The sequence below is a fragment of the Manacus vitellinus genome, unplaced genomic scaffold (genome assembly GCF_001715985.3).
Source record: "Manacus vitellinus isolate BGI_N305 unplaced genomic scaffold, ASM171598v3 scaffold_3_pilon, whole genome shotgun sequence".
In the NCBI taxonomy this organism is placed as follows: domain Eukaryota; kingdom Metazoa; phylum Chordata; class Aves; order Passeriformes; family Pipridae; genus Manacus; species Manacus vitellinus.
Window position 1 is genome coordinate 13,712,211 of NW_021940535.1, and position 12,560 is coordinate 13,724,770.

General features: G+C 37.6%; 1 protein-coding gene across 3 annotated transcripts in view; it reads left to right on the forward strand.

Annotated features, from left to right (window-relative positions):
• Window positions 1-6: 6 nt before the first annotated feature.
• TOPAZ1 (testis and ovary specific PAZ domain containing 1) overlaps window positions 7-12,560 on the forward strand; it is a 41,543-nt gene continuing 28,989 nt past the window's right edge. For all 3 annotated transcript variants that reach the window (XM_018075692.2, XM_018075690.2, XM_018075691.2), the window contains exons 1-4: window positions 7-1,246; window positions 2,647-5,401; window positions 9,133-9,194; window positions 11,547-11,677. In XM_018075692.2, the coding sequence (XP_017931181.1) occupies window positions 88-1,246; window positions 2,647-5,401; window positions 9,133-9,194; window positions 11,547-11,677 (4,107 nt within the window). In that variant the 5' untranslated portion in view covers window positions 7-87. The remainder of the gene's footprint in view (window positions 1,247-2,646; window positions 5,402-9,132; window positions 9,195-11,546; window positions 11,678-12,560) is intronic.

Sequence of the window (12,560 nt, forward strand, 5' to 3'; positions counted from 1 at the left end):
TGTGCCCGCCGCGGGTGCCGGGCTCTCACTGGGGTGCACCTGCGAGTGGGTTTTTTTGGGTTATGCTGCTGTCTTTGCGCCCCCGAGATGCCGCGGTTGAGGTCGGGGAAAATGGTATCGGCCAGCGAGGTGGGGCCGTTTGGCTCGGAAGGCGCCGGCCCCGGCTGCCAGGGTGCAGGGTGTGAGCCAGGGAGAAAGCTCGTAGCGAAGCGGAGTCCTCGCCTGGCGCGGAAGAGAAAACCAGAGCAGCCCTTACCTGCCTGCGTGCAAGCTGCCAGGCTCGCCAGCGCTTCCTTTGGGCAGTTTGCTCCTCTTTTGCCCGTGCAGGAGGAGCAAGGTGAGAACGGCCGGGAATTCCCAGGTAGAAAAAACAGGGGGATACAGCACAGGAGGGCTGCCAGAAGCGGCAGCGGTGTGGCTCCGCCAATTTCAGACACAGCCGAGAGTGAAGATCGACAGGCAGCAGGTACGGGTGCAGCAGTAGGCTGTGAAGAGACTGTAAGGAGAGGGACAGGGCAAAGTCAGCAGCTGTTTTTCTCGGGAACTACTTTGCAGAATAAGTTCTCAGAAGGGATTGAGAGGAAAGAACATTGCTCAGACCACGTGGACCTCTCAGTTTTCCAAGAGGATTCAAGGAGTTCAGAAAAAGACGGCAAATACGGCTGTATGGATATAAAATTACAAATTCCATCTTCAGAGGAAGAAATTGAGAGCGCAGAGAGACGTGGCATTTCCTGTCTTCCGGAACCAGAAGGGTTGCGACCCAGAGAGGTCACATGGAGTACTGAAATGAAATGCACTGACTCAATGATGATGCAGAATAGGCAAATCTCTGATTTTAGGGAGAATTTGGGGGGTCAGGAAGCCATGACTGAACCAAAACATCAGGAAGAGATTGATATGCCAGAGAAGTTGAATGGGTGTCCTTTAGTTGGATCAAGACAACTAGGGACGCAGGAGAAAGAAAAGAAATGTTTGAGCAAGAAAGGCGGGATATCATTGATGAAACCAAAACTATACGGTCCCAGAAAGGAAGGTAGTTCTGTTTTGCTAGAACTGCATGCACAGTGTCCAGAGTCCAGGAAAGGACCTGTGAATATGAGGAAGAGGGATAGAAATGCACTGGTACAGGGCATAGATGGACAAGAACAACCACCAACCAGACGGAAGACATACAAGCGCTGCACGAAAGAAGAATGGCAGAGCTCAGTCCCTCAGAAAGGAGCAGACAGCCCAGGGGAAAATGGTAAGCACTTGGAGAGCCCCACTGTAGAAGTACAGGTGCAGAATTTGGGCTCCCAGAACAAGAGACTAGTGCTGCAGGATGACCTTTAAAAACTGGCTGTTAACTTAGTTCAAGAAGTGTAGAGGTAAGAGCTGGAGTGTGCTTTAAAGTACTGTGAATAGAAGTCTTGGAAGAAAACAGATTTTTAGAAAGAGGAAAGGCTTTTCTTGAAGGAGAAGCAGCCTTTAACATAAAGGAGAGGAGACCAGTTACCTTTTGGGGGGTATCAGGAGGGAGGAAGAGTGAGGGGGAGAGAGAAGGAATATTGGCAGCAACAGGCCCTGGGTGAGGAGTACTGGAATTTGCTTCTCTTAAAAACAGTCTGCCCATTCCTTCAGAGAAGGTCAGGCACAAGCAGGAAAGGAGGCAGTAGTTTCAGCAAAGCCAAAATAAGTCAGTTTTTCATTCATCTGTATATTGTCCATTTATTTTTGAATATGTATCATGCTGTCTTGTTTCAGTGCCTGCCTTTACAGGATGCTGGAGTTTTTTTCCAAAACTTTTTGCTTTTTAATTGCTATTCTCTAAAATCCTAAAAGATGTAGAAACAATGATTGTATTTTCATGTTTTAAGTGACTGTTGTATCAAACTGGAACAATTTTGAAGGGGGATTTTTAAAAGTTTCTTTATTTTTCACAATGATTGTCTAAAAGACATTCTTCTTACTTTCAATGTGGGTACATTCGAATGACAAGTATTTACTGTAGATTATTAATAAATGTTTTATCTAGAAACCATATTCTGAAAAACTGAGATCAAAATTGTATCTTTGAAACCTAAGATCTAAAAAAACCTACTAGCGTATTCTTGAGTACATTTTCTAGTCTAAATTCTCAGATGTACTGTTTTTGCATAATCTGTATTTGAAACAAAAAGTAGTAGTCTATAAAAATGGAAGTCCTGTAGTTTTGCTGGATCTTGTTCAGTCTAATGCATTTGGTTGGACTCTGTATCTGAAATATATTCTTCTGAATAAGCTTTCCTTTTACAGAGAATCTACTGTGTAAACAAAAGATTTTAAGGCTGAGTGTGCAAACAGCATCTGCATTTTCATGCCAGACTTGCTCTAATTTGGTTTCCACCTCTGTGGAATGTATAACAAATTTACAACTTGCAATGTCCTTATGATGCCTTAAGGTTTTGTTAATCTTTGCATTTGTTTCTTAAAATAAGACTTAAAATAAGTTTGCTGGTAGTGTTCATTTTAAAAAAATGGTAAAACTTTACAGAAATATCTTAGCCTTATCCAGTGTCATGTTCTTAGTAGCCTTGAATGTTGGGGTTTGGTTTTCTTGTTGTTCTCTTCATAAAATATTGCAATAAGGTAGTCTTCTGGTGTTTTCTGTGCTTTTTTAATCAGCAGGGGAGCAGTTGAAAGCAATTGAGCAAGATTCTGGTACTTCACGGGCTGTGAAGAATGTAAAGACAGAGCAAAACAGACCAGAAGATTCTAAGGAAACAGAATCTCACTACTCTAAATCTCCTATGGTTGCTGTTTTAGGTGGGACTCAAAGCAAGAGCTTTCTATGCCGTGCTGTAACAAAAAAGTCTGGTGTGCAGTATAAAGTAAGTCGGCCTAAGAAAAGAAAACCCAGAAATGGTCAAATCAAGCACTTGCAAAGTTTGACTGCAGCTGAAAAAGTGAACACATCTGTAAAATGTGATGCTGAACATTGCAGAAATGCCCTTAAACATTGTAGTGGCTTGCTCTGTGCAACAGAAAAGAATCCATATGTGAGATTAGAAGACTGTAGTTACATCAATACATTAGTGAAGCTTTCAACTAGTGGAACTACCAGCAGTTATAAATTAAATGGATTCTTCCATGTAGCCCATGGTACTGTAGAGGTGAGTGATACAATTTGCAGCAATAGTAGAATGCTAAATGAGATATCACCTGTAAAAGGTGGTTTATCGTCTAACGAAGAAAAAAATGAAAATGGAGAAGGACGCCTTTCGTGTTGTCTGAGTGAAAGCAATAAGTGTTTAAGGGAAAAAAAGTGGAATAGTGGTAGGAAGCCTAGAAAAAAGATGAAAATCACAGAGAAATCAGAAGTGCAGAATACTTTCACAGGCATGGCTAATGAGTGCAGTAAGTGTGAGTTACAAGCAGAAGCAGCGGTTGCAATATCAAGCTCCTTTGCAGTTTCAGGACTAAATCATACTCTGTCTGATTCACGTGATCATGAATTAAATCTTCATATGGGAAGAAATACTCATGAAGCACAAAATATATCAGCCTGGAGAACGAAGAGTACCAAAGTACCTGCATTTGAAAATGCTGTTAAGAAGAGATCTGAGCTCTCTGTAATAGCGAAAGGAGAAAATTCAAGCACTGTGGCACATCAGTCAGCTGCCTCAGGTACCCTGAGAGCGCTAGCTCAGGTCCATGATACTTGTGACTGTCACAAAAGCAAGACAGGGGGAAAATTGAACAATGTGAATAAGGAATTTCAGCAGTTTACCTGTCAAAGAGCAGTACCCATGACTGGTAAAAAAGTTTGGCCTGTTGAATCTTGTGCCAGGACTTCTGAATGGGTTTATAAAAATCATGGGTCCATCTCAGAAGGAAAAAGACTTTTAAAAGCTGCCTTTGAGGATTTCTCTGATAAAAGCAGTGTTAAAGGTGTAGGAGGTAGTGCTGTGACTGGGAGTTTGAGACAGTTGGATTTGCCGGTGTCATCGGCAGAAATTACAAAAGAATCTGCACATAAAAGAATTGATCCAAATACTGAATGTCAGACTTCACTTGAAGCACCAGAATCCTCTTCTGTAGATATTTACAAGACTTCGAGAATGAGTAATGAAAATGGGGAATCATCAGTTAATGCAGATAGAAGCAGTTTGGCTTTTAACCATGATGATGTGCAGGAAGTTAAAGGAACCTGCAATTTTACAACCAAACAAAAAGATAAAAATGACAGAGATGTAACAAATAGAAACTTGTCTGTGACAGTCAAGAAGGGTATAACAAAACAAAAAAATAAAAGTGAAGGAGATGTAACAACTGAAAACCTGTCTATGACAGTCCAGAAAGGTACAACAAAACAAAAAAATAAAAGTGAAGGAGATGTAACAACTGAAAACCTGTCTATGACAGTCCAGAAGGGTACAACAAAACAAAAAAATAAAAGTGAAGGAGATGTAACAACTGAAAACCTGTCTATGACAGTCCAGAAGGGTACAACAAAACAAAAAAATAAAAGTGAAGGAGATGTAACAGCTGAAAACCTGTCTATGACAGTCCAGAAGGGTACAACAAAACAAAAAGATAGAAATGACAGAGATGTAACAAAAAGAAACCTGTCTGTGACAGTCCAGAAAGGTACATCTACAGCTGACACAAATAGAATAAACTTTAGCTCTAAAGTGTCAGTAGTGAACCAGACATTTTCTGATTTAAAGCTAATTAAAGGGTTAAACCCTGAAAACCTGACGAAATTCAGAATTCCTTTATGTAGAAACAAACCTGAATCCAGGAAATTAAAATCTGTCCATTCATTTGAAAGAAAAACCTGTAGTCCACTTGAGCTTGAAAGCACTGGTGTTTCAAGAAGACAGAAGACAGGTGAAGAGACTGTGCTGGTAAATTCTGAGCAGCACCCCCCCTTTCCTGTCATAAGTGATGCTACATCTACAGCTTCTGTAAAGAAAACAGCATATGAGATTGACAGTAAGGACTTTCAGCACAATGGCTCTGAAACCTTCTCAAATGGGATATTTGTGCTCCCCGAAAGTTTTTCTGCATATCGACATCCTCTTCTTGATGGACAACCAGAGTCATCTGTGCCTGATTTCTCCGGTTCTGAATGTGTGCTGAAACCTAGTTTTCCTGATCATTCTTGGAAATCGGTTGACCACCCTGTTGGATTGCAAATAAATGATGATAGTCAAAATTCACCAGATATTCTTGAAGCTTACAAGCAAGATATTCTTGTTATTGATGTGATTCAGGATGACCCTGATCTTTTTGGAACCAGTAATGAAGAGGAGCTAGCCCTTGCATGTGAGAATTGTCCAGTGAAAGCGTCCTGTACTAATATCTGCATTAAAGACACAAAGCCTGAGTCTCCCATTACCTCAGAAAAGAGACATTTGGTTGAGAATAGTTCTGGGTATGCATATAATTCTTTTTTTCTTACAATACTCCTAAGTACTTTTTTCTCATATGAATATACTTTGGTTGTAGTGGTCAGGCTTCTTTAAAGAATAATTTCTGGGTTGCTTCTAAGTGTCAAATTTGATTAAGCTATGTCAGTATTCTGAATGCAGATAAATTAAGTTGTTCTTCGTAAGAGCTTGGATAAACTGGATTGAAGTAAAACATAGTCCTAATGGACTGATTTAGACCAAGTGAAGTGAAATATGAAAATATAAACAAAGATAATTGGAAGTAATATTCTTAATATGACTTGATTTGAGATAGCAGATTTTTTGGGGGCATTTTTCTTATTTGTAAAGTGGTATAATACTTAGAAATGTTATTACTTTCTAGATAGCTTATTTTTTTGCTGGATCTGTGAGAGTAAATGGTTGTCCCTGCAGTAGTATTCCATTCTGCCATTCTCCTTCCATATTTTTCTCCTATCCCCAGACATGTGAATAGTTTTCAAATGCATAACTTGGCTAAAGTGTTACAGATGTTTATGATCCTGCATCTTTATTCAACAAGTTCCCGGTGTAAATCATTAGGTATTAATGTTTTTCTGAGTTTTGAGATGATAGTAAAAGTCACTGAAAGAGGAAGAGAAGTTTAAAGTAGAAACAAACATTTGTAAACTAGGTAGTAGTTCTTTGTGGAGTAGATGAACTCATTGACTGTCTAGTCTGTTTTCTCTCTAAGGTTTGATACTTGTGTTCACTGGAAGAGTTTTAAGATTGAATTTTTCATCTTACAAAGGAAAACGCAAAGTCTAGATAGAAAATAATACAAGCTTTCCCTCTGAAAATTAGTTTTCTTATTGGGATGGGTGTTCTAATTTTCTTTGTGTGCTCTTTCTGGGTGGCTTTATGTTATCTGTATTTTGTGTAATGTTTTAATTATTTTCAGTGTTGTACCAACCACCTTATAAATGCATTGTTGTTTTTTTTTTTTTACTCTCTGCTTTCCTACTCCCATGTGCAAAAGCAGAAAGGAATCTTTTTTGTGGTGATGAGCAGTGTTTTGGACATAAGAATATAAAACTTTCAGATGTTAAAAGAATAAAATTTCTGCCAAAACAAGCCTCTGGAGAACAGGGCAAGTCTGTAGTAGCAACGTCCAACTTCTTGAGAAGCAGCTAGGCTGTGTCATAGTAAATTTACTAGAATGAGTATTCATTTTGGGTACAGTGTCTATGATGTCTTTTGTATATCAGAATTAGTATTTGCTGTATTTGTACATTTTGCATTATTACCCAGGGTAATAATGTCTGTCCAGAGGTGGGTTCCAACTGACTGTTCAGACAGTTGATGCACAGAATGGAGGACCAGAACTTCTGAGCCCTTCACGCTCATGTGTTGTTTATGGTAATATGGTTTGCAATTTACCTAAATAGTAACTGAAAATTTTATTGGATCTTGTAAGTACTTTGTGGGGAAGGGCAAATACTTCCTTTAATTAGTAATTACATTGACTTAGAGCAACATTAGAGATCATTAGATAGATGAATTTGAAGTCATAATTTCAGCTTTCTTCTGATATCCTTGTGAATTTGTTCACCATTAGCCAAGGAAAATAAGAATACATGGTTCTTGTTTCTTAGAATTTTCCCTTAATTTGCTAAAGAAATAGGCAGGCAAAATTCTCTTATTTTTCTTTTTACCTTCCATAATTTGATGCAAAGATCATTAGATGATGACTAGTCATGGTTGGTAACAGTCAGGAACATATTAATGAATTAAGAACATTAAAATAAGGCAATAGACCTTATCATAAGCTACCTGATAAAACTATGGTATCCCCAGATAATACCAGATCATGGCCAGTTCATACTGGGAGTTTATTTTGTTGACTTTCACCAAATACAATTGGCACTTCAACTTTGTTTGGCCAACTAAAAAAAAAGCGATTATGCTGTTAGAATTACACTCACATCATACTACATATTTTAAAATACTGACTCTGTTCGTGTTCTTTTTTTTTCTTTAGATATGGTCTAGACTACTGTCTGTGTTTTCTTGTTTGGCTTCTTATTTTATGCATCCTCAGTTTTGCTTTGTTGCAGTATTAGTTTCTAACACCAGTCTGTTCAGGGAGAACATCGAGTCAGAACTCTGCTATTCTAAAGCATCTCTAACTTGTGTAAATATTAGTTTATATACAGGTTTTGTTTAACATTTGGGTAATGTTAGCTGTTTGCTTCTAGATGAATGTCATCTAGGTGATTTTAGATAGAAGATTAATGCAAGCTGAGTATTTCCTTTAGCTGTTATCAGTACATGGCTTCTGTTACGATTTACCTTCAGTTTAATAAGAGCATGATCACAGAAAGAATCTAGATCTTTGCTAAAGCTATTTAGTACATGTATGCATGGGAATGGACTTTAGTATGTTACTTTTTATGTACTGATATTTTAGCCTGGCATTGGTACAGACCAGCAAGAACTGTGTTTCTGCTAGAAGCAACTTATGCTGAAAAGTATAACTGGGTTGTTAAAAAGCTTTTTAAAACTGTGTTGAGTGTTACTTGTGAGTTTAACAGCAATGTAAAGGAAACAACTGGTGTCTTAGTTCGTAGTGTTCTTCCAACAACAAAAATCTGAGATTTAACAGCTTGTCAAAACACCAGTTACGAGAGCACTTGTCCTTCAAAAGCTGGTCAGAACAGTGACTGAGGTCCAGAATTCAGGTAAGTCTTGTTCTGGTTTGATTTGGCTGTTGCTGCACATCTCTGACTTAAAATTTCTGAACTACTGTAATTGTACTTGTGCAGATACCCAGACTGGTATCTGTGAAAAAGTAGGTTTAAGTAGAACAAACAGGTCCTGTCTTTATTCAGGAAGGTTCAGCAAAGGCTCTGTGTGTGTATGTCCTGAATGGTTTGGTTCAGTTAGCATGTTCTGACCTTTAGGATGAGTAGGACTGGTCATTCCTCCGGTGCTTGCATTTTTCGAAGAGAAGAGCGAGTGCTGGTCACTTCCAGGTATTAGTTACCAGTCATCAGGAAAAGATTCTGGCCTGTGGCCTGAGCAGGGCAGTGAAACTCAGTTTTCACACATACTTCTGTTTACTATTTTCTATTGCTTACCCCTAGGTGACTCCCAATAGTGCAGAGTTTTGAATCAATTGCCTGAGGTATTTCTTTCCTCTCATGTGGGGAATCTGTATATTCTGTATATAATACTTCAACATGTACTTTTACTTCTGAGCTTTTCTAAGGAGATATAGTTACTGTTTCCTAACTTATCCTTGAAATAGTTGAAGTATCTATGAACAAATGTTTTTGCAACTCTCTTTAAGATATATTGTTATGCAGATGATCTTGAATATAAATTTACTCTGGTCTCAAATATAAAAATGCTATAAATCTCATTTTTTAGAAACTCATTAATTGGCTCATTAGCACAGTATTTCCATAATTTCCTAATTTTATTAATTAAATGAGATAATGAGCTTTTACTGAAAATTTGGGGATTTGAAATGTCTTGTTTTTACTTAACATGTTAAGGCGTATACCTGTAGGGGTGGACATAAGAAAGCCAAAAGTTAAGAACAGTCTTACTTTGTATTTTATGTGCTTTGTGTGTTGTATGTAAGGATTCTGTCCATAGCTAAAACTGTCACTGAGAACCTTAATGTAAGTGGTACATTAATTTTGTTTTTGTTCAAGATGGAAATCTTAAATACTCTTTTTGTTCAAAACAGATGCGTGCAAGAATTTGGAATATCAAATGATATTGAAAATTCCTGTGATTTGGTGCTAAAAGGTGAGAGTCATAGGAATTTTTTTCATACGTAATCAGAATGTGAAAGTAACCACAAAGATGTTTTGTGGCAAAACCTAGACTTTCTGCTCCCTGCAAAAAAAAAGAGGAACTTGTCAGTTCCTGTAATATCTTTTTATTGTAATGGCAGTTTGTGTCCTAATGTTTCTAAAATTGACGTCTTTCGAAATGGTACAAACCTGAGTAATACAGGGATCTACTTCTCTGTAATACCTGTCTGTTGGTAGTACTGGGGGTTGGGGTTTTTTGTTTGGTTGGGTTTTTTTGTTAATGAGCTTTTTTTGACATCTCTCTGGTACTTTAGGAATTCTGGTGGTTGAAATTATAGTAAGACACTGAGTACTGTGATAGTGCTTTGGAGTCTGGCTCACCTTTAGAGTTGGCTGTTCTCGTGTGTTCATCAGCACACAAAATTTTGTAATCGTTTTTTTTTCCAGGTTGTCCTTTTGGTCTTTTCGTGGATGCTTTGCTCATTCTTCCGAGACGCTGTTGTGTTGTTAAAGGATGCTTTTTTTTTTTAATAAGAGAAGGTTAATTCTGACTTAATGGGTTTTTTTTCTTCCTATTTAAAGCATAACAGTCCAGCTAGGCAGCATATGAATGTGATTTGTTTTGTTTTCTACAGCTTACATAGCAGACCTACTTTTCAATTATATCTGATATATTATATCTATATATTAGATAGGCTGGAGGAACAGGAGTTTGACTTTGAACAGAAGCACGTTATTGGCCTAGTGGAGAACACATAGAGTGCTGAGACTGGTTTTGAAAGTTCACGGTATTTCCCTTTCTGGTATCAGTTTGTCAACTTACTGTTAATGTGACATTCTGACATTATGTGTTGATTTCGCTGCAGGCTTGCAAGATGTCTGTGACAGTACCTCTTGTGCTAGTTTTCCACGTTAATGATTTATGTTCATCTAGAAGGAGTGGTTTGGGCAGATCTAGTCTCCTGGAGAGAAAGGAGGGGCTAGTGACTATCTGGGGGAGGGAAGGTTTCAGGCTTCAGGGATTAGAAGGCAAAATAAAAGGTAATGAGGTTTTAAGAGCTCAGATACTAAAAAACAGACAGAAATTCCCTGAGGAGGAAGTGCACAGTTAGGCCTGTGGTGATGTAAAAAGCCATGCATCTGCAATACTGAGATGACTGAAACCAAACCTGGGAGCAAGTCCTGTACGTTTAGTAACTTCTGCATTTTCTTTGTTGTTTAACTTCATGTACTAGTGAAGTTGGAGGCTTAGAGTCTTTAATTCTTTTTGTGGTGCTTAAAATAAAGAAAAAGGTTTCAGTAAGTCCTTCCCAGATCTGAGAAACTTAGGATCACATCACACTCTTAGATGAATATGCACATGGTAACTTAATGTTTAATATATGACTTTTAAAAAAGATCCACACGGAACAAAAAAAATTGCTTGGGTTTGGTAATTACTGACTATTTATGCATTATTTAGCATTATTTTATTTAGTAAATAAAATTATTTACTGCTTTGTAAATAAAACAAGTTACTGTTCTGGTGTCGTGTTACTTAGTGAGGTCATGGCTGCATGCTTCAGTGGCTTCACCATCTAAGCAGGGAAAAAATGCTACCATTAAAGTACTCAGGATGACATCAATCCTCTTTACCTTGCAAGTGGAAATCTTATGTACGTTGTCTTTTGCCAGATGTGTCTTGTACTGGTGATCATACAGAGATCAGTCACTATAAGACAGAAACCTTTCCAGTATTAATCTGATTCTTTCTTCCTGCATCTGGACAATGCAGTGCAGTTGAAATTTAATTCATGTGAATTTCTTTTCTGTGCAGAACTCTGCTGTTGTACATAAACAGCTGCTTCAGGAAGTTGCAGTCAGGTGTTCTATTAATTTCCTGTGGCATCTGCAAAAGGTGCTGAAATTTCCTGACACTGAATTCTTATTGAGTTTACAATATTACAGGAATTTGGAGTTTCTCAGAGCATCGTATCATTACGATTAACTTATGCCCTTTTCTAGCAAAGGCTAAGTCTTTTTGCATAGCAAATTACCAAACACATATCTTTGGCTGGGTTCTAATAAAAAAGCTTAACTGAATTTATTTCTAAAATACTGAATTCAATATTCTATAAATAAACCTGTTGTACTGTTCTACAGGGACCATTATAGTACATACAGCCTGGATAGAATTTTAATTGTAGATTCAGCTTAATATTTATTTGAAATGGTTCCTGTCTTAAACGTGAACTATTTTTCCTTATAAATTTCACACTTAGGAAGTCCTAGGAGTTCTTAAATGTCAGACTTTGTAGTATTTAGCATGGGAAACACATAAAGCAATGTGTTTATACATTTTTAGCTGAAGATATTAAAACGCACAACTCCTCCAGAGGAAGCAGTCCTTTGGGAGATGTTACTGAGGACTTTCTGAAAGATGGGCAACCAAGTGAACTGGATGAACTTTTGAAGAGTTTTGATGTGAATGAAAAGGTACTGAGAAATTATACTTTCTCTCCTTAAATAGTTTAAGAAATTGCAGTCCACATAATTGGGTAATTTCAATTACTAATGTTGTTTTATCAACAAAATTCTTAATTTCCTGTAATAAAAAGAATATTAGCATTTCATAGATTTCTGTGCCATTGACAATGTAATTTGTGCTTGATTTTTTTGTTGTTACTAATAATTCATGTTCACATTTGAAATGAAACAGGATATTGTTATATCAGTTGTTAATGCTGTACCAGCAACAGTATGAAAATTACTGTTCCAGTGAACACCTAAGAGTACTCCTGTGCATGTGACATTTTACATGACATATCTAGTTTTAAAAGTTGCTGTTAAATGCTTCTCACCACATAATCTGTGAAGAATGGCATGGTGTTGGAAAGCTGGGGAGCTGCACAGCCATCATGCTTCCAAGGTCGATCCTTCTGTGCCTCATTACATGGGCAAAGGGGCCATTGTATTAACATACTGACTTCCTGGCAGTTCAGAAGGGAATGTTAAGACATTTTCATGCTTACTGACTTTATCTGACCTTTCTACTGTCTCTGTCCTCCTCCTTCTAAATAATAAGTCTAAGTCTTTTAATACTTGCTGAAGTTTTATAGTGTTTACTTCTTTAATAAGGGATTGGAATTTACATCTCTCTGCCACTCAGACATAGCTGCTGATAGCAGTTACTGTTTTCCACTGCTTCAAGAGTGGATAATGGTTTATACTGGGTAAGTTAAAATTCACATGGTTAAAAATTGATAAGTAATCAGTTAATCAAACAGAAGAGAATCTATCTCCTTTTCAAAATCATTATTTAGAAGAATAGAAACATTTCCTTCAGTGAATGGAATTTGGGCTGCTAACATCTGATTCA